The 24,833-nt window shown below is 39.9% G+C and overlaps 1 protein-coding gene across 3 annotated transcripts in view; it reads left to right on the forward strand.

Moving 5' to 3' along the window:
• Nucleotides 1–24,833, forward strand: part of DMD (dystrophin) — a 1,965,474-nt gene that overhangs the window by 456,750 nt on the left and 1,483,891 nt on the right. For all 3 annotated transcript variants that reach the window (XM_053917632.1, XM_053917633.2, XM_053917631.1), the window contains exon 5: nucleotides 18,779–18,871. In XM_053917632.1, coding sequence (XP_053773607.1) covers nucleotides 18,779–18,871 — 93 coding nt within the window. The remainder of the gene's footprint in view (nucleotides 1–18,778; nucleotides 18,872–24,833) is intronic.

Consider the following 24,833-nt stretch of genomic DNA (forward strand, 5'->3'; position numbering starts at 1 on the left):
TATTATTTATGAAGTAACTAACTCTATCGTTTAAAGTTTATCACCCTACCAACCACACTCCAGCAGGCATTACTTCTGCCCGACCCTGTATATCCTGGTATCTGGGGGACTAGGGTCTCCCACGTTTTTCTTGTTAAGTATTTTCTTGATTAGATTGATACTTTGTATTTCTATATGCATTTCACAATCATCTTTTAAAATTGCCACAAAGCCCTGGCTGGTGTGGCTCAGTGGATTGAGCACCAGCCTACGAACTGAAAGGTCACTGGTTCAATTCCCAGTCAGGACACATGCCTGGGTTGTGGGCCAGGTCCCCCAGTTGGAGGCATCTGAGAAGCAACTGATTCAATCTCTCACACACTGATGTTTCTGTCCCTCTCTTTCTCCTTTCCTTCCCCTCTATCTAAAGTACAGGTGGCACACACAAGGCCCACGGGCCGAATCCAGCCCTCTGCCTTGGTTTATCCGGCCTGGTACCTTGTTTCTACCCGGCAGCAGCGCCGAGCTCCTTGCCCCTAGTTACGGAGTAGTTACATTTATACAGTCCTAAAGTTGCATTCGGCCCTTTGAAGGCAACTGAGAGGCTAATGTGGCCCCCAGTGAAAATGAGTTTGACACCCCTGATCTAAAGTAAATAAATAAAATCTTAAAAGATAAAATTGCCACATAAATCCTGTTTAGAATATGATCAACATTGAGTTAAACCTGTAGATCAATTTAGGAAAAAAATAATACCTTTACAACACTGAGTATTTCAGCTCTCTCCGATGATTTTCCCCTATACATACATTTTTAATTTTAGGTTTTACAGAATGAGAAAAAAATCCCATAGAAAAAAATTGGCAAAAAACCTTGAAGAGGAGCTTTGCAACAGAAGATATTCAAACATTCAAGAATAATATAAATATGTGTTCAACCTCAGTAGCAAATGAAGACATTTAAATTAAAACTGCAATGAGATACCAACACCAACTCACAAAAATGGCTGAAGTTAGAAAGACTAATAAGTGAAGACTTGGGATCGCTTGAACTCCCACAACTAACTGGTGGGAACATAATTCAAACAACCGTTGAAAATAGTCTGGCATTACATACTAAATGTGAACGTGCATAATTCTTATAATCCAACAGTTTCATTCTCAAGCTTATAACTAAAAAACCGATTTCTATGTTTGTCAAGTCTGTCTGTCTGTCTATCTATCTATCTATGAGAATATCCAAAATAGCAGGCTAATTTGGAATCGCCCAAACTAGAATTGACTATGGTACATTGGCCTGACAGGATACTAGAACGAAATGAAAGTGCAGAAATGATAGCTATGCACAATACACAAGAAAGATCAATGTCCCGAAAGAATTTGAACAAAAGAAGGGAGACACAAAACTATGCCCACTTTGATTTCTTTTCATTAAATTTCAGTACAGGCAAAATGGCTCCATAGGTTTAAAAGTCAGAAGGCTGGTTACATTGTGGAAGGAGTGAAGCAGTAAAATACACAAATGAGGCTCCCGGGCTGTTGGAAATATTCCATATTTCGACCTGGTAGTTGTTAAATGGGTTATTGGCTTTGACAAATTTATCAAGCTCTACACTCAAGCACACTTTTCCATATGCTATACTTTCTTTAAAAAAATTAAAAAAGCAGTTTAAAAAAGAGGCCCCTAAATGTCAAACGCTGGCTGATGTATCAATCTGACCGTAAGCTCTCTATTTTCACATGAAATTGTTTAATGAAATGTGATGATCCAATATATAACATTAGGATGTGATGAATGTCATTTATGGATCTTTTCTCAGAAGGTCACATTTCCTACTGAAAACAGAAAACCTTCAGAGCCTTCCGTTGTTTTAGCAGGCAAACCCCTCCCCCAAATGAGGCTTTCAATTGCAGAAGGAGCCCTTCAAAAGCAGTTTCCGCGGTGCTGCCATTTGAGTCAGGGACTTAATAGGGAAAGCCGTACAACTGAGTTCTCTATGTTAAAGGTTAGAACCTCAACTAAAACACTTTCAATTGGCAGCCAAAACGGAGAGTGACATAACCTTTACCTGAATTAGCCCCAGGCCAAAAGGTATAGAAAAATATAAATATGTTCAAAGGTACATTTATCGTTTTATTCTTCTCCATTATTTCATAATAAAAGAAAGGACAAAGGAAATGGAAAATATTCAAAAGAACATGCTTATTAGGCTCTGATTATTACCATAAAGGATAAACATGCAATTAAATCAAAGAGATTGTTTAAGAGCGGGACTTGTTTTTTTCCTAAAGGTGACTGGGTGCTCTATATCAGATAAAGGAGCCTGGAGCAGCATATGAACAAATCAGCATATTCATGAAAAAGTAGATAGGACTATTTCACATTTCCTTCTAAAACATCACAAATTCTCAAACTTGAATGAACTATAGGAGGCATTGATTGCAGATGTTTAGTACCACACATTAGAGAGAATCATGTTAGTGTATGTACACTCGGCACATTATTTACTGCGTGGGTACAATGCATCAGGCTGTATTCTAGAAACACTGCCGCCAGCGGTCAGAACAAACACCAACCTTTATGTCATGGAGTTTACAGTCACATACCAGGGGACATTAAATGTATATAATGTATGTAGCGTTAGCTAAGAGAATGAAGAAAGAACAGAATGGAAGGTGCGGGAATACCTCTTGGGTGAGTCGTTGCAGGCATAGAGATTAGAAGGAAGTGAGGGAGTCAGCCATGGAGTGACCTATAGAAAAATGGTCCAGGCAGAGGGATAGAAAGAACTTGAGAAGACAAAAACACTTGGAACTAGGACTCAGTAGGTGGATAGGACTGAATGTCGAAAAAGGATAGTAGGGAGGGAGATCAGAGAGCTAGCAGGGTGGGGCCGGGAAGGGCAAAACCATCATTGGGAGTCATGGTGAGGGTTGGAACCTAGTTCTCAATGAAATGACAATGACTAAAAGTTAAAGACATTATAAATTAAATGGGTAATAAAATAAATTCATTTAAAAATCAGAGCCAGGCATATTTATAAGAAAAACTCATGTGGTTAAAAGGCATACCGTTTTTATCTGAGCGAGTGCTAATCGATAACTAAAACATAGTACAACTTACTGCATAATGGAAATACTACTAAAGCCACCAGGAAAAACTGCTAGAAATGCCTTTTTGTTCAGAGCCTTTAATTCACTATTGTCAGATAACAACATATTTAGCAGCAGAAAATTGAGAATGCGAATAGCAGAAATAAACCGTAGATTTAAGAGCAATTTTCAACTTATTGACACTCCAAAGCATAGATGATTCTATAAAATGAGTGTGCATTATGTATAAACCTTCTCCCCCATAAAGGTGGATTGCCAAGAAAAGCAGTAGTTTATAATTCAAGTTAAATGAACCAAATCCAAATGTGAGCTCTCAGACAGGCATTCAGAAAAGTCTAACTTTGTCATTAGTGGAAATGCTATTTATTCCCTATCCCTAGGGAATGGCCATAAATCAGTAGACCCAAGTGGTGCCTTTCAGGTAGGGGGAAAAAAAAAATCTTTCATCTCTAGTGCATTTGAAGTATCCACTGATATAGTCACCATCCAAGCCCAAGTCATCTCCTGAAGCCAAATGTATCATTAACAGTCCTGGTATGAAATAGATGGCTCATGCGAAGACGAAGTTGAAAACATCGTAATGAAAGGAATCTATGCAAAAATGTGGGCAGGATTAAAAGAACTAACAGGGAAGGGTGAAGCCCCAGGGGCTAACATGAATTAATAGCCTTTACTACTGCTAAACCTAAAGAGACAAAAGGAAAGAGAGCTGCTTTCTTAAACTAATGAAAGCGCTAACCTTGTGAGAGGGACCCCTGGATGGAAACTGGGAAACTGCGAGCACAGCTATCTAAAAAACGCAGTTTACTTGCAAACCATGGCCTGCTGGGGCAGTTGGGAGAAGACTGTGTCCATTCATCTACTGTTCTGCCAATGCTAGCCATTGGTTGAATGCAACCAGAAGCTAGAGGGTAAGAGATCCCAGGTGATGGAGTCATCTCATACTAGTGGGTGATCTCATACAAAGAAGGGGTGAAGAACCAGGGACAGGGAGCAACCAGAGAATAACTAGCATTCCAGGTATCTGTATTTATTTTCTGGTCAAATGGGGACTCGGAAATATCAATACTGAGAGCCCCAATGTTGGCTACAACCCATCGTTGCTGGGTGTACCAGGAAGCCATTCACTTTGGAGACCATACCACCACTTCCATTGGTTGACAGCGAGGGGAGGTGGTTCCTGGCTAATTTTGCAACCAGCTAACGTGACATTCCTTCCCATCTTCCTGGAGACACCGGAGCCAGAAAAGGAGAACAGACTAAGAGAGTAATTTCTCATTTCTGCCCTGCTACACAGATTTACTAAAGGTGTAGGGGAAAATAAATATATTAAAAAATGTTCCTGCCATATGTACAAAAAAAAATAGGTAATATGTTAGGATGCCACAAAAATGTCATTAAATGCACAACAAGAAGAAGTTTTAAAGTGCATACTCTTTGATCAAAATAATATAATGCTAGAAAGTAATAACACTTTTAAAAATGCAATTTGATTAATTGAGAATGTTTTATGAGGAATCAAGAGTACAGAGCCACATTTGTGTAGGAAAAACTATTCCATGAGAAAACCTATGAGAAATGGCCCAGGTTTGCCCTAGAGGTTCAATTTGTCTTTGCTTTTATCTTCACTTTAAAAAAGGATAAATTAATTCCCGCTTTCAACCATAAATGTTGCAAAAAGAAAAACTGCTTTAAGGAAAGTAGGAATTAAAAGATAAATGAAAAAAATAAATGAGTTAGAATGAAGAAACACTAGATACATTTAAGAGCTAGTTATTTGTAATAAAATAATAAAATAGACTAATCTCATAAATTTAATCAAAAAACAAGAGAAAAACAAACATATGCAATTTAAACACAGAAAGAAAATATTAAACATAAGCACAAGAGATATACAAACCAAAAATGGAATCTACACTGAACTATATGTTGATTATAAAAAATCAGTTCAATTGGAATCTATTCTATTTTAAACAATAAGTTACAAGAATTAACACAACAGAATGTCAAGTACCTTAATCAGCAACCAAGACAATTTACAAATTCATTAAACATAACAAAACAAACCTTCCACAAGGGCTTCTCAGTCCGGTGGAGCCAGTGGTTAAGTTCATTCAAACTTTCAAGAATTGCATCATTGCTAATAGAAAACCATGAGGAGCCTCCCAATTCTGCAAATCTGTCCACAAGCCAAACTTTTAAAATTACCACTCCCTGCTGTTCAAGGGTCTTAGAAGCTTCCTTTTGAGAGTGTACTTTGTGGTAGTCTGAAAACCTTCTTACATCAAGTTCATTTTCACTTCTCCTTCCTTCCATGGGTCTCCTCTACCTTGGCCTATACCTCTGCAACACATTTCCTGGTTCTAAACTAACAAGCTAGTTTGACCCGGGGTCTCAGTTTCCTTTTCTGCTCTGTCCCGACTGCCACTGATGGCTTAGCTCTGTAGAGCTGACACCACGTTTCTGTTCTTATTTGCATTCTCCACGGTGGCTGTTTTAGCATGAAGTTATCCCTGCTATCAATTTAGTTTTGAAAACTGCTTATTGAGAAACTAATAAGTTTCTCAATAAGTACTTTTAAAGTGCGGCAATACCTCTATTACAATATTTGCTGAGAGCAAAGCTCGTTTGTGGTAAAGTTGGCTGTGGTTTCAAAAGGAAAACAAAAGAAACTAGAAAATTCTGTGACACAGGGTTTGGACGACTCGGCCGAGTGGTTATACTTGGCCATACACCAGGTCAGGATAAATCGTATTGTCGGGGCGGGGAAGAAAGCTCCCCGCCCCTCCTCCCCCCATGCTTCTTAAGTTCTTACTGCTGGACTAATAATACAATAATAAAATGGACACATGACAGGAGATGAAGAAAATTAGTATGTGCGCACGGAAGAATCATAATATGCTGCTCCGATCCTAAAATGAGGCTCAAAGAGATGATTGAACAAGACCCTTTCAACCTTTTTATGCTTTTTAGACAAAAACAAAACAACACAAAACAAAACCCAATAAATATGCAAGAAGTTGACGGGACAGAGAAAATTAGTGCTCATGATAAAGGAATCCAAGCCAGGTTTGGGTGTTCATTAGTGAGGAATCTAAACAAAGGTTGGGCTTGAGTAGTAAGTTACAAGCCTTGTTGATACAAGCTTCCCACTCTGGACTCTTTTATCTGTTGTGATCAGGATGCTGCTCCGCCCTCAGAAGCAGGGAGGGCATCTTTCACAGGGTAGATTTATCTTCTGTTTCAGGGGCACAGAGAGGTCAGGGTTTTTATTCGCGCATGGGCAGTTTCTTAAGGAACTTTAGTAATTTGAAATAGTCAATCCACCATTGTGGGATGTTTTAGGGTGGCCTGCCCTGGGCCCCAACAGTATCCGCAGCTTCCATTTATTTGTGACTTATGGACGTTTGTAGAGCAAATCGCAGAGAATATGGAAACATCTCTCATACTGCCATTCCATCGTTCCTTACCCTTCCCCACTCTTGTTGGTGAGTAGTCCCCTTCACCAGGCATTCTGAATTCAGTTCTACCTGCCTTTAACCCCATCTTCTCTCAAATGAAAAGGGATATTTACTGGGTCCTTTAAACTTGTTCACTGATAGATTTTCCCCCTTAGATATAACTAAGTTGCAGTCAGTGAGCTTCCTGTATCAGAGATTTGCATTTCTAATCATTTTCTGTATAGTTGAATAACAATTGAGGTTTTTACCTGGTAAAGGAACTTAGCCATTAGGAATCTGGGAGGGGGCGGTTTACCTGTCTGTGGTGTTTTAAACTGCCCTCCATATGCATTATGTTTCATCTGCTATTCATTGGTTGATCCCGGTTTCTTTCTTCTTTTTCCTTCCCAAGATTTCCATGTTTATACTTTATGAATCTCAACACCTTTTAAAAATTTAATTTTTTTTGGACTGAGATTGGTTAATAACAACATTATGTAAGTTTCTGGTGTACATCTTTATACTCTACTGTGTCCCCATCACCTTAACTCATTCCTGTTTTGAAGTTACGGAATGCATTCTACCATTACTTTAAAGATTCTTACCAAAAATGTAGTGTGGGAAAAAGGACTCGTGGACGTGGACAACTGTGTGGTGATTGCTGGGGGTGAGGGAATATAAGGGAATTAAATGGTAATGGGAAAAAATATATATTTATATATATAATATAACCACATTATATATTATAATTATATATTTTTTATATATATGTTAAAAAATCATATAATAAAAAAGAAAGATAAAATGTAGTGTTGACATCCATCCTGGGCACATACCAGGACTGGACTGATTTGCCACGATTTACTGTGAGGTAAAACAGTTGTAGATTTCCTAGTTATGTTCAGTACAACACCCTCATCAATTGTCTATGACAAAGTGGCGATTTTTTTTAGCAAGTAAGTTCCGTGTATAACGTGAGATCCCACCAAGCAAATAAGGCCGTCGTTATACATTATTAACGTACAAAGCCAAAGGGAGTATTTAAAAAGCCTAGGGTGAAAATTCAAATGTCAGCTATATTTAAGTATTTACTTAATCTCATCATTGAAAATTGTCACTGAGTTATATTGAGGGGTTGTCAAGTGTCACTGATCTGAAAAATAATATAGTGTTCACTCTTCCTGACATATAGTCTTAGATGAAGAGGATTCTACAGTGTGCTTTAAAACGAGTGTTTTATGTGTCCTTTAAGTATTCAGAAACTGAAATAGCTAGATAACATATATTTTAGAGTATGTCATTACTTAATATGTTTGTCTGAATATAACCCACTCCTACTTATTACTCATAAAATCCAGTGTTTGAGTATAAGTTCCAAATTTTTCAGTTACTTTATGTTAGATAAGTATTATTTCTTATTCTACATTTGCAGTCCACAAAATAGGCCTGTAATGTCTGTGCCTCATATATATTAATTCCAAGGATCCAAAAGAAGGATATCCTTTCAGCCATCCCTCACTAATTGCACGATATTTGTCAAATGATTCCAGGGCTTTAGTTCTACCCCGTTACTTGTGTGATGTACAAATAGAAATGGTTGTGCTTATTTCAAAATATTCTTCTATGGAATATACATATATACACAAGCATATCTTGTCATCTTTAAATTCACATTACACATGACATGAAATTATTACTCTTAAAATGAAACTGGTTCTCACTTAAAATTATTTCATAGAGTGAATTGTTTCCCCCCCAGTACATACATCTTTTATATTATTTTACTTTGTGAAATTATTATTGAGGACAGTGGATGTTTTCTCGAATGATGGCCTCTAGTACGTAACATTCCACCTAAGAAATTTTGCTTGTTTAACTGTAAGAGCTACTTGGTCAAAAGTTTAGTTCTACATTTTATGTTCAATAAGAGTACTTGCATTAAAACTTCTATTTTGATATATTTGTTTTAATTTTCTTTCACCCCTTTACTGTTTCTACCTTCTTCACATTATCGATTTTTTTAAATGAATTGCTTCAAATCTTTATTGTCAACGAGGCAGTGTATAAGCAAGGACAAACAGTTCCATGAACAATAATTACCTTGTGATGTATGATGATGATCACAAACTCATTCAAAATATAGAGAAATTTTAACTGATTCCACTAGTGTAAGCGATTAGATGAAACTCTTCCTTTATTTCATCTCTGTCTTTAACACATAACATGTGCCCTATGGGGGCGATGGTCTAAATATTTATTGAATGACTAAATAGTCAAGCTTAAATCATTGAAGGTAGGGTTACTATCTTCATAATAAGTACCCAGAACTAAGTCTTTTTATGTATTCTAGGTCAAAATGTGCTTTTTACAGATATTTCCTAATGTAAATGTCCACATTTTGCATAAAATAAAAAGTCATCTGTGGAATCCGGAGATCCGAGAGGGAATGAAAGAAGCCTGCCAGTGGAGAGCCAGCCCACCGTAGCCAGGGCGGCCTACCCCTTAGTTGTGTGTATTGAACTATTCATCATGTAATAATAAAAGATGCAACACATGCATCTCTCAGTGGAAAAAATAGGTATGATTTATGCCCAGAGGCCTTAAAATTTTATATAAATCTTAAACACAGTTATAAAAGCACATGCTGCAGGGCGGCCAGCCTACTTTGTTTTTCCTGCATTTCTGGTCTTTTAAATGCATTGTATTTGGGAGGAGGACGTAAACGCGTGAGGGGTTTCTCTTCCATGCAGAGAAGTCACTTTAGCTTGACTACAGGATGGCAGATGTTTTATAAAAAGTACTTAACATTTAACAGAAAATCCTATTTGTCTAGAATGTTGGAAGGAAATTCTCAGTTATAAATCATTTATGAGAGAGAAATGTATGGGCATGGAAGTACCAAATAAATAGAAGGTAGAAGGATGTGCATGGGGTATACGTACCAGGAGGGAGCTTTATATAGTGAATTCCAATACATGGTATTTCCCTGTTACTTATTGTTTAAGATTCCACTTGAGGAAATCTACCCAAACTTTTAAAGATGGTTCCTTTCATCATGTCGGTGTTCTATGTGAAGTTATTTTATGAGATTTAAATGGGGCATTTTTCATTTCATTATACTTCCCAAGACTGATGAGTAAAACTCTGGATTGTCATTATCCCTATGCCTTCTACATTTTGTTTAAAAAAAAAGGCTCAGATTATATTCTGCAGGAACAAAAGGATATATTAAGGAACAAAAGTGACTCCTTTTTAGGATAAATCTTGAAATCTGAAGTGATCCTCAGGAAGCACATCCTTTGAAACAAATATGAGGAACCCTCTACCCCTGACATAATATTACTTGGCTAAGTGATACAGGATGTGTTTTCATTAGTGCCTGTGGCTGTGGATTGTCCTTCTCAGTGGTTGTCTGTATAGCAAGAGGTGCTAAATACCAGGTATTGGAAAGATGGTGCTTCCCCATTGAATGAGAGATAACTTTGTACAACATCCAAGATGGCTGTAGAGTATGTGGATGTTACACTCACCAGCTCCCAGGACCAAACTGGAATTACAACTAAAACGAAACCCAATCAGCCCAAATAACCAAACTGAAGGCTAGCTGAACAGAACTCTTAGAGCCAGGGGTTTACAGATGAAGCTACACTGAGACTGGTAGGAAGGGTGGAGTTGTGAAAGGCCTAGCCCTGCTCCCACAGGTGGCGGCCGAGATCCTGCAGAGATATCTCAGCTGTGGGGGGGGGGGGGTTCCTCCTCAGAAGCATGGAGTTTTAACCCCAAGCCAAGCTCCCCAGCCCAGAGCATCAGAGCTGGGAAGAGGCACCCACATAACATCTGGCTGTGAAAATCGACAGGGATTGTGTCCACGAGGGAGAGACAGGAGTCTGCTAGAGACCCAGGCACCCTCTTAAAGGGACAACACACAAAATTGCATTAGCAGCTACTCTCCGTGGGCTCCAGCGGAGGGAGGGCAGAGCAGACTAGAGTCATGTGAGCAGAAACTGGAGTCTGTAGCTCTGGGGAGAGAGCCAAAGGGACAGCCGCCAGAATCTCTGTGCTGAGTTCCTCTCCCAAACCACAGACACCATCTTTCTTGGGTGGTGCAATTCCCTCTGTGTGGCACCATCCTGGGCGGGGGGAAGCAGTAGCCCCACCCTCTGGACTCTCTGTAGCCCTACCCTGTGGAACTTGCCCCCTGCTGAGCATCAGCTGTCTGGGCCCAGGTGTGGAAGTCTGGGCAGACTCAGGGATGTCAGTGACTGAGTTGTGTGGCTCGAGGGTGGGGACCATTACCCCCTCTTTCCTGTCATCCTGACTAGCACCACCCCCTCATGGGAGATGTGCTGGCCAGATTCTCTGGGTGCCTGGATTTGCCACCCTCTCAATGCCTGCTGGCTCCACCCTGCTGAGGTCCGGGCAGAATCTGGAACAGAATGAGTTGTTTGACTCAAGGACAGGGACCATTTTCTCCTCACACGCCAATTGGTGCAGAGCCCTCCCTTCACACGGCCAAATTTTGGTCTGTTTGGGCCTGATAAACTCTGCTGGCCTCACCCTGATGCCTCCCTGAGACCTCACCCCACCACAAAGGTGTACAAGCGCCCATTGAGTGGCAGCTAGACTTGGTGAACCCTGGGACATTTACTGCGTGGCCTCAGACCCAGCACTGGCACTGAGTGTGAACCTGTATCAGTCTGGTGAACACCACTCACCCCTATCTGGTGACTCACTGAGAAGCTACCTCACGCAACTCAAGTACCGCCAGAGGCTCTTTCAGTGACTCAGAGGACAGGTGGAGGCAAGTGGAGGCAGATCTTGGGGTGTCTTGGGACCTTTGCTGATCTGCTCCTGGGCCTGGCCTTGGAGCGAGGCTTGGTCCTCCCCACACACACACCCAGGACCAGCAGAGGCAGCCACAAACTGTGGGTCACTTTGTAGCTCCAAACAGGTTGTCCAGGGCCAGTCACAGGCAGCATCTCATATTCATCTGCACCTGTGGCTCCAGAACAACACACCCAGTGGCCAGCTTCAGACAACATGGGAGCAGGGTCCAATTAGCTTCACAAGTGGCATACCCACAGGGAGATATTGGCTGGGTGAGAAAGGTAAAGGGATTAAGTAAAAAGCAAAACAAAAAACACCTCATAGGCACAGACAAAAAAATAAGATGATTCCAGACGGAAAGGGGGTGGGGGAAGTAGAGAAGGGGGGAGGTGAGATAAAAAGTGATGGAAGGAGACTTGAAGGGTGGGGAACACACAATACAATATAGAGATGATGTGTTATAGAATTGTGCCCCTGAAACCTATATCATTTTATTAACCAATGTTGCCCCAATAAAAAAAACAACTGCAAATGGTTAAATTATCTGCAGACCAAAACTAGAACAGTTTATCTAGTTCCCTGCCACCACCAAAAATGTAAAAAGCATGAAACAATTTGTTGGAGGTTTATTCCTCCTAAACTTTGTCAGAGACATCGGAGGAATATCACTCCCTTGCTTTTGTTGATCTGTTCTTCTGCCCTCTTTAGCTCTGTTCTGCCCTAAGAACTTCCATTTTCATTGTTTGCCTGGTTACTGAAATTATTTTTATGTCAAATATTCCTCATTTAAAAAATATTTTATTTATTTATTTTTAGAGAGAGGGGAAGGGAGGGAGAAAGAGAGGGAGAGAAACATGAATGTGTGGCTGCCTCTCGCATGCCCCCTACTGGGGACCTGGCCTGCAACCCAGGCATGTGCCCTGACTGGGAATTGAACTAACGACCCTTTGGTTCTCAGGCCAGCACTCAATACAGTGAGCCACACGAGCCAGGGCATCATTCTAAAGTCAGTGTGTACCATCTATGGTCAATGAACTCACTCTTCTTTTCCTTCTATAAAGCTAATTAAAAATAATATAACTTGTCCAGGTTAGTGATCTCCTTTCACGAAACCATCACAGTCCAGTTTGGCTTTAAATCTTATGGTTTCCTTAAGTATTCTGGAATCTTAAATATATAAAAAGAACATGTATAGATTCTTTTATTCTAACCAAGATGAGATGTCTAAATTTAGCTTGTAGAAAATACTACTGACAATGAGAGACTGCATCTATGGCCGGAAGGACCTGGGGATCAAAACAATACCCGGGATGAACAGCATAGTGGTGAGAAAATCATGTACTTCACACAGTGGTCCCGCCAGTATTTCCAGTACCCACCTGGCACCATCCATAGTTGTTACAATATGATTGGCTATATTCCCTACGCTGCACTTTCCAGCCCCGTGACTGTTCCGCAACTACCAGTCTGTACTCCTCCGTCCCTTCACCTTTTCCACCCAGCCCCCAAGCGCCCTTCCCTCTGGCAACTGTCACTCTGTTCTCTGTATCCAGGTCTGTTTGTATTGAGTGGAAACCACAATTTAAAAGTAAAAAGTAAAAATAAATTAAAAAAGGAAAGAAGCTGGAACAATAAGTATAGCTTTCCCATGGGGAACTAGGAAGTTTTCTTGCGTGTTAGCGGATGCTCTGCCCAGAGTGGAATGCTTGGTACGTCAGCATGAACGTTTGCCAAAGCCTACATAATATATACTTAAAGTTGTCTTCTATAGAGACTGCAAGTATATGGTAAGTGTATCTCAATAAAAATCAAATTAGCTTTCTGTAGAACAATACAAAACAAAACCTGGGATAAAGCAAACAAGTGTTCTCTCGAATAAGCAATGGAGGAGAATTCATCGCTCTTCATAGTCCCGTAGTTATTAGCAGGCCCATTGAGGAGGTGGAGCACCAGGAAGGAACAGTGCCCTCTGAAATACTTATACATTAATCATACCTTACCAAATATACATTTTTGTGCAAAATCAGATATTTTAGTCTAAGTACTAGTGTGGGAACAGAATTCTGTTCAATTTGTGTCCTCACCCCTCTGAATTCGACAAAAATAGACTATTCCAAAAAGCAGTTCATTAGGTTTCCTAGGTGCATTTTTGCATCCTGCTCCTCCTGACTCAAGGGGCAATTGCCTCAGTTGACTTTGAAATATTCTGCTGGAGCCACAATACATTTCCATTATGTCAAAGCAAATGAGGGAGAATTTTCTATCCTCCAAGATTACGAAGATAGCATCTCCCACAGATAATAATACAAAACTTGGAGCCAGAATCTAACATTCCTTCCCGGGTAATGTCTTAGGCCTGTTTGCAGGAACTCCTAAAACCAATCTTCATGTGTAGGTAAACTTGTTTCTGCAAAAATTCATCGCAGCTATTTAATTTTCGCATACAATATCTATTTTCACACCTATTCATTTGTTATCGGAGGCTTTCATTCCGCACAACAGGAAAACAACTTTGCTTGTCCTTAATGATCTCAGGATTGAGTTTCTTGCTCTCTAGTGCCTGTCACAATACTGATACACACACCCACATTCCCTCTCTCTCTCTCATACTGCGCCTGCTTGCTAACATATGTGTCCTATAAATGTATTTTGTTTTGCTTACTAGACAGATGTAATTATTCATTTGTTTTCTCTTTTCATAGTTATTTAGAAATCAGAATGAGAAACCTTGAAAGATATAATTTCAGAGCATATATTAGAAACGATAATGTGAAAGAAAGGAGAGAAGCCATTGGACATCATGGTGGTGATTATTTAAGAGAAGCTAGTGATAATATTTTTAAAGATTTTATTTATTTTTAAACACAGGGGAAGGCAGGGAGAAAGAAAGGTAGACAAACATCTATGTGTGGTTGCCTCTAGTGTGCCCCCTACTGGGGACCTGGCCCACAACCGAGGCATGTGCCCTGACTGGGAATCAAACCAGCAACCCTTTGGTTCACAGGCTGGCGCTCAAACCACTGAACCACACCAGCCAGGGCAGAGTAGCTAGTGATACTTTTTAAAAAACATATTACTCTTAGCTCTATGGTAAGAAATATGGCATTATAACACTAATTAAGCTTATGAGAACTTAGAGTCAAAATTGGGCTGGACTGTCAATAAGAAGCATTCAGTAGTAATATAAAGACCGTAAACAGTTCCTTTCAGGCATGACAAAATAACTCCCCTCTTCTTGAGTCTCGGTGCTAATTAGTTATTATTTGTCTCATAGTCCTTGGTAGTTGGAAGAAAAGATGTACAGCAAGAGACAAAAGATAACCAAAACAAATAATGTTCCTTGTCTGCGCGGTGGTGTACAATAGTTGTCAATTTAGAGACAGGTTAAAGTACTTCGTGAAGAGTGCTCTAGATTTAATGAAGGGATTGTCCCTCATGTCTGTGTCTACCTGATTTTACATCTTGTGGAAGCTGTGTGTATCTTTGAGACTCTGTTGCCTTGTTATAAAATAACATAAAATAGGACCTATATCATACTTTTAGTGTGGTGATGACGTGGGTAGACTGAAAACTGTATTCCGAAAGAACTTTATAGCCTTGATTTTTTTAAAGATAGAAATAAAAGAATGAAGCCTATATCTTAAGAGGTTATTAAAAAAAACAATAATGAAGAGTGGATTCAAAATTTAAAAAAGTAAAAAAAAAAATCGGTTGAATACGTACAACAAAAGCTGGCTCTTTGAATAGATCCATGAAGTAGATAAGTTTCTTTTAATTATAACAAAAGAAACACAAGGAGAATGGAAACGACAGAGGGTTAGTAATGAGAAAGGCTGTGTCACCACAGATACAGAAGAAACTAAGAAGATAGCATTGGCATTTCTGCAAAATTTATTTTGAAAAATCCTGGGCGTGCATAATTTCCTACTGCAATGCAAATTGATAACGAATAGCAGAAAATTAAAGCAGACTCATTACTTTAGAAAACATTAGTCAGTTATTAGAGGCCTCCCACTGAAAAATATAGCAGGATTCTTCACGTGTGAATTCAAGCTAATCCTTAAAGAATAAATAATTCCTATATTTTAAGCTATTTGAGATCATAAAAAAGATACAACTCTGTAATTCCTTTTGTGATGTCAGAATAGCGTCACTATCAGCAGTCCATAAACACAAAATGAAATATTAATTTTATAAGACAATCTCACTTTTGAATATAGAAGCAAAAATTCTATTTTGTTGAATAAATGATATTGATTATAACCATATGTTGCATGTGATAAGTACTGAGTAAATGTTAGCTGTTAGTTGCACAGAGCTCTTAAAATTGAGAGGGAAAAGAAAACTACCCTGTAGGTAATGAGCAAAGCATATTAACAGACAATTCACAGATGAAGTTGTAATGATCAGTCACACAAAACATACTTCAAAGTGTACTAGGAATCATGGAAATACACTAAATTAACAATGCAATATCTTTTTACTCATCATACAGGCAAAATATAAAATCAGAACCACCCATTAGTGGTAAGGGAATAGGCTACCCTTATACAGTTATGGTTAAAATATTAAATGCTAGCCCTGGCTGGTGTGGCTCAGTGGATTGAGTGCCGGCCTGTGAGCCAAGGGGTCATTGGTTCGATTCCCAGTTCAGGGTGTACATGCCTGGGTTGCAGGCCCCGTCCATGGTCGGGGGCGCACGAGAGGCAACCACACAATGATGTTTCTCTCCTTCCCTTTCTCCCTCCCTTCCCCTCTCTCTAAAAATAAATAAATAAAATATTTTAAAATATATTAAATGTAAGTCCATTTTAGTAGGTATTTCAAGAAATGATGTATGGTATAAAGCCCCTTAGATGTGTGTGTGTGTGGTATCACGCATGCACACGCACACATACAATGATCATTGAAAAACAGGAGAGAGGCATGTATGAGATCTCACTCATGCATATGTGTAAAATAGTATATTTGTGTGGTCATATCTATAAAGAAATAAAATATTTCTAAAAGAATAAAAATGAGAGTACATCATACAAATATATACACACAGACATAGAAAACTACAAATATTAGCATATTGTTCACATTAAAAAATGATGATAGTTGCATTTGTTCTCTGTAAATTCCATATGATACTACAACCCCATCTAATCTATTGAATAGCCCAATAATATCCTCTACTATAAATTTGTGTGGAATTCAACTATGGATTTGTATCTTGATCTTTTATCTTTATTCAAATGAGTCTACATTTTCTCTATATCACTTATTTGATTTAAGCCAACTGACCGATAAGTTTTATATAGTTGGAATACAAAAATCAATTTAAGGATTTAAATATCCATTTAACCTGCAAATAAGTTTATGTGGGGAGTCACTGGAAGTGATTTGACAATTAGACTGAAGTTCGGTAGCCTTTTTTGTTGTTTTCCCCTAGATTTCCAACATAGCTTCCTACTTTCAAGTTATAATTAATACCATTTAGAAAATTAAGATGACAAATAAGGAATATGTTTTAGCATTGAGTGACAGAACGGCGAACCCATCTCACTGAAGGAAAGCGGGCAGTCGAGTCAGGATTTAGACCCTGAGAGAATGAAAGATTTAACCAAAAGGAGTCTCACTATTTAGTGAAGATATCGGGGGAGGGGGCGCGAGTGGAGAAGCCTCGCAGCTCACTGCTCACGGGATCCTGGGGGAGGAAATGGCGGGATCCTGGACGCAGCCAAAAGAAAATTCAACCAAAGGGATCAGTGAGCCAAGGACAGTAAACAGAGAGAGAAACCCGAGTAACTCGTCAACCCTCAACCTTGTTCTGACAGTTTCATCTCCATTGTATATAGCACTTAATCTGAGGTTGCCTGTTTGCTTTGTTGTGATATATTCTCCTTTTAAAGTATGCCTGGGTGCTTAGTTTTTCGTCAACCTTTTCATTTTGAGATCACTGTAAATTCACACGCAGTCGTAAGCAATAATACAGAGAGAGCCTGTGTACCCTTCCCCCAGCTTCACCTCGATGGCAGCATACTATGAAACTAAAGCGTATTACCATGGACATCGACACGGATACAGTGCACCAAAAGCATTCATATTTTTCCAGTGTTGCTTGACCTTGTGTGTGTATGCACGTACGTTTTTAGTTCTATACATTTTCACATATGTACATTTGTGTTTCATCCACATACGTACACAACACATCCATCACCACTAGGATGCCTCCTGCTGTCTCGCTGCCCTATAAACATAGCCACCCACCCCACTCACCTCACTCCCTAACCTCTGGCAACTGCAGCTCTGTTCTCCCGTTCTCTAATTTTGTTATTTCCAAGCGGTTACATGTAGAGAATCATACTCTATGTAACCCTTTGAGACTGTCTTTGTTTTTCAGTCAGCGTACTTTCCATGAGACTCACCCAAGTTGCTATGTGTATGAACAGTTCCTTCCTTTTTGTTACAAAGTACTATTGCATGGTATGGCTATACCACAGTTTGCTTAACCATTCCCCCTTGAAGGGCATCTGGATTGCTCCCAGTTTTGGCTGTTACAAATAAAGCTGGTATGAACGCTTCCGTATAGGGTTTTGTATGAACATCCGTTTTTGTTGCTTTGCGATAAATGCCCAAGAGTCCAATTGTTGGATTGTATGACAACCACATGCTCCGTTTCATAAGAAATTGCCAGACGGTTTCCAGAGTAGCTGTACTATTGATATTTCTGCCTGTCATCATCTGACGTTCTCACGATTTTTCAGTTTTAGCCATTATGATAAGTGTGTAATGCTAGCTCATTGTGGTTATAATTTTCATTTCACCAGTGGTTACTAAAAATGTTAAAGGGTATGGGCAGGAGATAGGGTTTGCCTTGAAAAATGAAGCCCTTCCCGATTTTGATTCCCAATCCCAGTCCTGAATGGAGGAAACGGAACTGGCCATTAGCTCCGTTATTTAGTAGAATTCTAATATGTGTTCCGAATGCAAGGGCATTTTAGTCAAATATAGTCACCCATAATTATAATAGCATTCCTCTGAGTGAGATAAAAGGACTGATGAAATTTCTTTTTTTGCTTCAATTATATATTAGGAAGCACATCTCAATTTTAGGCACTTTTTATGTGTTATCATTGTTGTATATTTTATTTTGAGATACTCTGATTAGCCTCTTTAATCTGCAGTAATCTATTGATATACTAATAAAAGTACATTCATTTCCCATCTCTTTGTAAATGTGTTTGGGGCACTGGTTTATTACAGACAGTGCATTTCCAAATGCATTTTGTTTCATTTTTGGATTATTTTTCAAAAGCAGTAATGCTGCTTAGGCTCTGAAAATAGCTAATGCAATTATCTTCACATTTTGTGTTCTTTCTAAATAGACATTTTTCCTCCTTTCTTCAAATGTTTTCCCTTTATCTTTAACAGGTTGATTTAGTGAATATTGGAAGCAGTGACATAGTAGATGGAAATCACAAACTGACTCTTGGTTTGATTTGGAATATAATCCTCCACTGGCAGGTAAGAATCCTGATGAATATTTCCTTTTTGGGTAACATGTTGCTGATTCTTTTTTTTTTTTAAGATTTTATTTATTCATTCTTAGAGGGGAAGGGAGGGAGAAAGAGAAGGAGAGAAACATTAATATGTGGTTACCTGTCACATGCCCCCTACCAGGGACCTGGCCTGCAACCCAGGCATGGGACCTGATTGGGAATCGAACCAGCAACTCTTTGGTTTGCAGGCCAGTGCTCATTCCACTGAGCCACACCAGCCAGGGCTGATTCTTGCTTTCGTTTTTGCCCTTGACCTCAAAGCAAACATGTATAAGATATACAAATACAATACAAAGCCGATCTCCGTAGTGCTACCTTTGAAATGAGTACAACTAAGGTCATTTGGGATGAGCAAGAGCCGCAGATTATAAAACAGGTTCTAGCACATGTGCAGGGATATTTTTCTAAATTTTATTTCACTGGGGAGAGATGGGGCGAAAAAGGTAAGTCTCATCAACAGGGTGAGAAAAGTAATTTTCAAATATTATATGTGTCTTCTCTTACTTACCTTTAAGTGAGTCTACATAGTTTTATAAAATGAAAGATATTTTTCCTTTTAACCACTACCAAATGAATGAGACTTTGTGAATCTCATGTATTCTCAATATAAATTAATGCTAATAAAAGATTAGTGAGATGTGATTGTCTTTATGAGTATAGGTGTTATATGTGCAAACTGACTACATAATCTGATTTGGAAATGGCATTCTTTCCAATTGCATGCCTATGTTTTTTGGACCTCTGCAAAACAGATAAAAGGTCACTTGGTTTAGTCGATAAAATACACATTTCTTCAGTCAGACCATCATGAGCTTAAATTCCACTCTTCCATTTACCGTGTTAGTGACATTGGGTATAATGCCACCCTTTACAGGCCATAACTCCCTCACGGTCAAGAGAGAAAAAATACAAATGAACGTGTGTATTTCTTGTCAGGCTTAAATGAGAGAACATCTGTAAAGCACATAGTACAGTGCGCCATTTTCATTAGAGGTGTATCATATGCATAACTTTGATTGCTTAGAGTTTTCCACTCATATTTTAAGAACTTGGAGGATAACTAAGATGCCTCCTTTTTTTGACTAGCAGAGATTCCTCTTTCATAAGACAGCTTGTTTTGAGATGTAATTTATGTATTATAAATATACCCTTTCTGAGTGTCAAATTAAAAGTCTACCAGACTGGGTTAGTTGTGGTGCCCAAAGGCTTCTCAAACTTTTGTTTTTAAATATTTTATGGATTCCTTTTTAGAGAGAGGGGAAGGGAGGGAGAAAGAAGAGAGGAACATCAATGTGTGATTGCATCTCGCACGCCCCCTATGGGGACCTGGCCCACAACGCAGGCATGTGCTCTGACTGGGAATCGAACCAGCGACCCTTTGGTTCATAGGCCAGCACTCAATCCACTGAGCCACACCAGTCAGAGTGGCTTCTCAAAGTTTTATGAGGATGGAACAGTTCCCTTGCCCTCTCCAATTCATAGAAGACTTTAGGATATTTACAGAGTTGTGCAGGCATCACAGCAATCTGATTTTAGCACACCACCACCACCCAGAAAATAAATCTCATGTCCATTTACAGTCACTACCAACACCCTCCCACCCACATCCCCAGCCTTAGGCAACCATTAATGCATTTCCAGTCTCTGTATGTCTGCCTTTTTGGATATTTCATATCAGTGGAATCACATAACATGTGTTCTCTTGAATATATCTGGCTTTTTCCTTTGAATTTAATCTTTGAGTTCTTCCCTATTATAGCAGGTGTCACTATTTTTTTTTAGTGGGGTTGACTTTTAATTTGAATTGTAGATTGGTCCTGCACAGAGTCAGACAGCATGTAGACCATACTGTTCTCCCAGTGGATCCCCATCCCCATATCTTTCTATTCTAAACACTCTGAACAGGCTCAATCCTGTTTCGCAGCAATATGGGAAGTGAGAGACAACAAACCACAGTGGCTGACAATAGACAAGAGCTCATACAAGCCTCAAATGAGGCCAAGATTCGGTTCTGGGCCTTTTTCATACCGCGATGGTAGCAAATAGAACCAACAAAGCAACATAGGGCTCCCCAACCAACTGGCTCACTTCTGTTGCTCAGTGCATCTCAAGATGCACCTTGAGAAAAGAACAGCTCCCCTCCCCCTTTTATATGGTATGTAAATTACAATAAAACTGAAGTGTTACAGAAAAGAAATAAAAAGACATACAAAACTGAAGGCTGTTTTTATGTATCGTGAAATTCAACAGACTTAAACAGACTTTTCTAAAATTGCTACCAGAAGTTTCTAAAGGACTATCAATTGTTTTATTTATCTTCTGGCCTGGTAACAAATGGTTCCTGGAGGGAAACCACCTTGCAAGAAAACACTCTGTGGCTGTAGCTGGTGTAGCTCAGTGGGTTGAGTGCCAGCTTGCAAACCAAAGGGTCACTGGTTCAATTCCCAGTGAGGGCACATGCCTGGGTTGCGGGCCAAGTCCCCAGTAGGGGGCATGTGAGAGGCAACCACACATTGTTCCTCTCCCTCTCTTTCTCCCTCCCTTCCCCTCTGTCTCTAAAAAAAGAAAAGAAAACACTTTGTGCTGCACAGATGTTGGCCGTGACAAAGCCAGCAGGAGAACGCAGGCCTGAACAGGACCCCCAAAAGAGATGTGAATTGTATTTATCATCAAAACTGTCTTTCATATGTTCTCACCTTTGTTTATCTCCTTAAAACCCTTTCCAACTCCATCCCAGCTCACTGCAAGGTTGTTTGATATTTTCTTCATTTGCTTGTGAACCTGCTCATTTTTTATCATGAGCATGCGGAGGGGCTTTCGCACCCAGGAACACCAGGAGTGACTTTACCGTCTTTCCTGCGCTGAGACCTCTCTGTTGTTTTCCATTTCTGTCCTTGAGTCACTGTGTTTTTGTCACTGCAAGGACTCAGACTCTTCCCAGCCTCTGCCTCCTTATCTTATCCCTCTCCTCTGTCACACTGCCCTGCTCTCCTAAAACTACTAAATATACTTAAAAAACATTCCTCCTGCTCAGTACTTCTTATCATAACCCAAAGAATCACAAAAGATATCGTCTTTCACCAAGAGTACATATTTGCCTTCCTATTACATAGTCAAAGAAGCCCTTGAATCTCAGCAAAGATTAAAGGACACTCTGGTCAACTTAATGGACTTTGCAGATTTATCAGATTAAGAATGGCATTAAAAGTTGGAAAGATGTGTATATCTTAGGTTCTGGTGCCTCATACTATGTTATTAATAGTACTGTGGAGGACTTCTTTCTGAACTTGTGAAAACTCAGAAATGCCAACCGTGTTTCCCCTGTCATTGTTTTTCCAGTTTTCACTTAAAACTGTCAGCCTGGAAAACAATGCCTATATTGAAGAGCGAGCAGCTTTGAACAAAAGTGTGAAGTAGATAACATGTGTTTGGCATCATTTTCTTCCTTCTTTTTAAGTGTAAACCATCCTTTTAGGGTGTTCAGCTTGTTTCTGGTAACCAGCTGGAGATAAAAACATTCCCTGCTAACAGCGGTGTGCTAGCAGAGGTCAGGGCCCATCTTTGCTGGCTAGCTCAAAGGAAACACTGAATTCTGGGGCTATTTCACATTGGAATGTTAATGATTTACAAAGGGGAACCCCCCAAATCCCAGAATTACATTCTGGAGGGTGACCCCCTTGTGGTACAGGCTTCCCTAGCTAGGTGAGTGTTCTAGGAACCCATCTGTACCAGTGCACCAGCTGGCGTTGTGGTGAGAGGCTGCGTTCGGCTTCAGTGAATCTTTCTGAAGACTCTTTCAAGGCGTTTGCCCATTTCATGATGGGTGATTCACGAGGGCATCTACCCACACCACACTGACTGTTCAGCAGTTTTTGATCAAAAACACGGCATGACCCCTGTGCCCCACCCTCCCTATTCACCCAATCTCGCCCTGAGTGACTTTTTGTGTGTGTCCTCGGATGAACAAAGTCCTCAAGGAGAAACATTTTGCTGATGTGGAAGAGGTGAAACAAAAAACAGCAGTACTACAAGCATCAAAATTGACAAGTTCAAAAACTGTTTTGAGCAGCAGAAAAACGTCTTGATAGGTGTACTGCATCAAATGGCGAGTCCTTTCAAGGTGACTGGAGTTTAAACATGTAAGCATAAATACATAATTTTGTATAAGTAAATTCCATTTTGGGGGGGATCCTCCCGCATATTATTTGTACAACATACAAGAGAAAGACGCTTTTCACACTGCTGAAAGCCCTTGCTGTGTACTCCTGCCTGCCTATACCTAGCGCCTTCTGCACCAGACGGTTCTCGCTCTGGTCTTTTGCAGGCCTCTCACACACATGATGCTTTCCTTGGAGAAAACTATCTCTGTCCCTCTGCTGCAACTCCTTTGCGTCCCAGGATGGATTCTGGAAAGCAGACTTTGAGTTAGGCAGGCAGGATGTTAATTAAGGCACGCCTTCAGGACCAACATCTGTAGAAGGGACAGAGTGACTGGAGTGAGACCAAGATGCACACCCTACAACAGCCTTATTCAACCCCATGGGGAATTTGGAGCCAGAATGAGCCTTTAGAGTCGTCCTGAATGGGGCTGAAATGGCTGAGTCTTCAGACCATTTCCTTTCATCGATCACTGGATGTGGCTTGTCTTAGGAAGGGCGTGGCCATAGGTGAGGTGATTCTGCCAGTGAGCTAGTCCCTGAGGGGACTGACAGCTGCAGGTTGTGTGGTAACAACTGGAGCAACAAGCCCCTCCCTTGAAGGAGGGCCTTGGTGGTGCCTCTCTGTGCCCATCACCTCTTCCTCGCCCACCTCCCTCCAGGTTAACTTTTTGAAATCACTGCTCAGAGACATTTCAGTATTTTCCTTTTAAAAACAGATGTATAGCTGTAGGCACTCACACATTTGTTTAAATTGATTCTCTTTTAGGGACAGTAAGCCCTGAGTGTGGGAAATATTGGGTTGGCCAAAAAGTCTGTTATGTTTTTTTCCATAAAATAAGACACATTTTTTTCATTTTTACCAATAACTTTGATTTGGGTATTTTGAGTATGTCGGCTATCTGCCGCTATTGACTTCCAGTGGGTAGAGGCCAGGGCTGCTGCTAAACGCCTTCCAATGCATCAGACAGCCCCACAGCAAAGAATTATTAGGCCAAAATGTCAGTAGTACCAAGAAACTTCACAAACCACTTTTGACATGTTCGATAAGTCACAGCACCTTGTCCATACACTGCACAAATATTTGTGTTTCAGTTGCATTTTTACCTTTCTTGAAATAATAAAGCACAATACACTGAAAAATGTTATGTACCTCCTTCCATCTTCAAAACTAAAATGGCTGCACAAAAATTCACCAATTTTGATAAGTGTTTCTTTAAATGCACGCGGATATGACAGCTGTCACAATACAATCTAACAAGACTATTTTGAATGGAGTTAAAGGCAACTAGGTGCTAGTAGAGCCATCATACAGAAAAAACACAATGAACTTTTTGGCCGACACAATATTTCCTCTGAAAGATTCACCTTAGGACCAGCTCACTATCTGACCGAAGGTTGATCCTTAATAAAGATTTCTTGGTAACTGTCTTTTGTGCAGGAAAAGAAGACCTGATTATTTCCTATTGCCCTTTATATTTTTTTCCTCAGGAACATTAGCACCCAAGTAGAAGCAAAACCTTGCTGAGGCTGATAGCTGAATTAGTGACATAATGATGCAAAAGGAGTTTTGGATTGAATACTGGCTTGTCCTTTAACTTTATGCACATAGAGGGCAGTCTGGCTAAGCATTTCACAAATAAGGCCCATTCATCAGGAGAGGCTTACCAGATTAGTGCAAATCCATCACCACCACTGAGCCAGTATCTGCTGGTTCTGACCCAGGTTCAGCACAGGACACAAAGAATATATCTGGCAATCCCTGTATAT

The sequence above is a fragment of the Desmodus rotundus genome, chromosome X, assembly GCF_022682495.2.
Source record: "Desmodus rotundus isolate HL8 chromosome X, HLdesRot8A.1, whole genome shotgun sequence".
Lineage (NCBI taxonomy): Eukaryota > Metazoa > Chordata > Mammalia > Chiroptera > Phyllostomidae > Desmodus > Desmodus rotundus.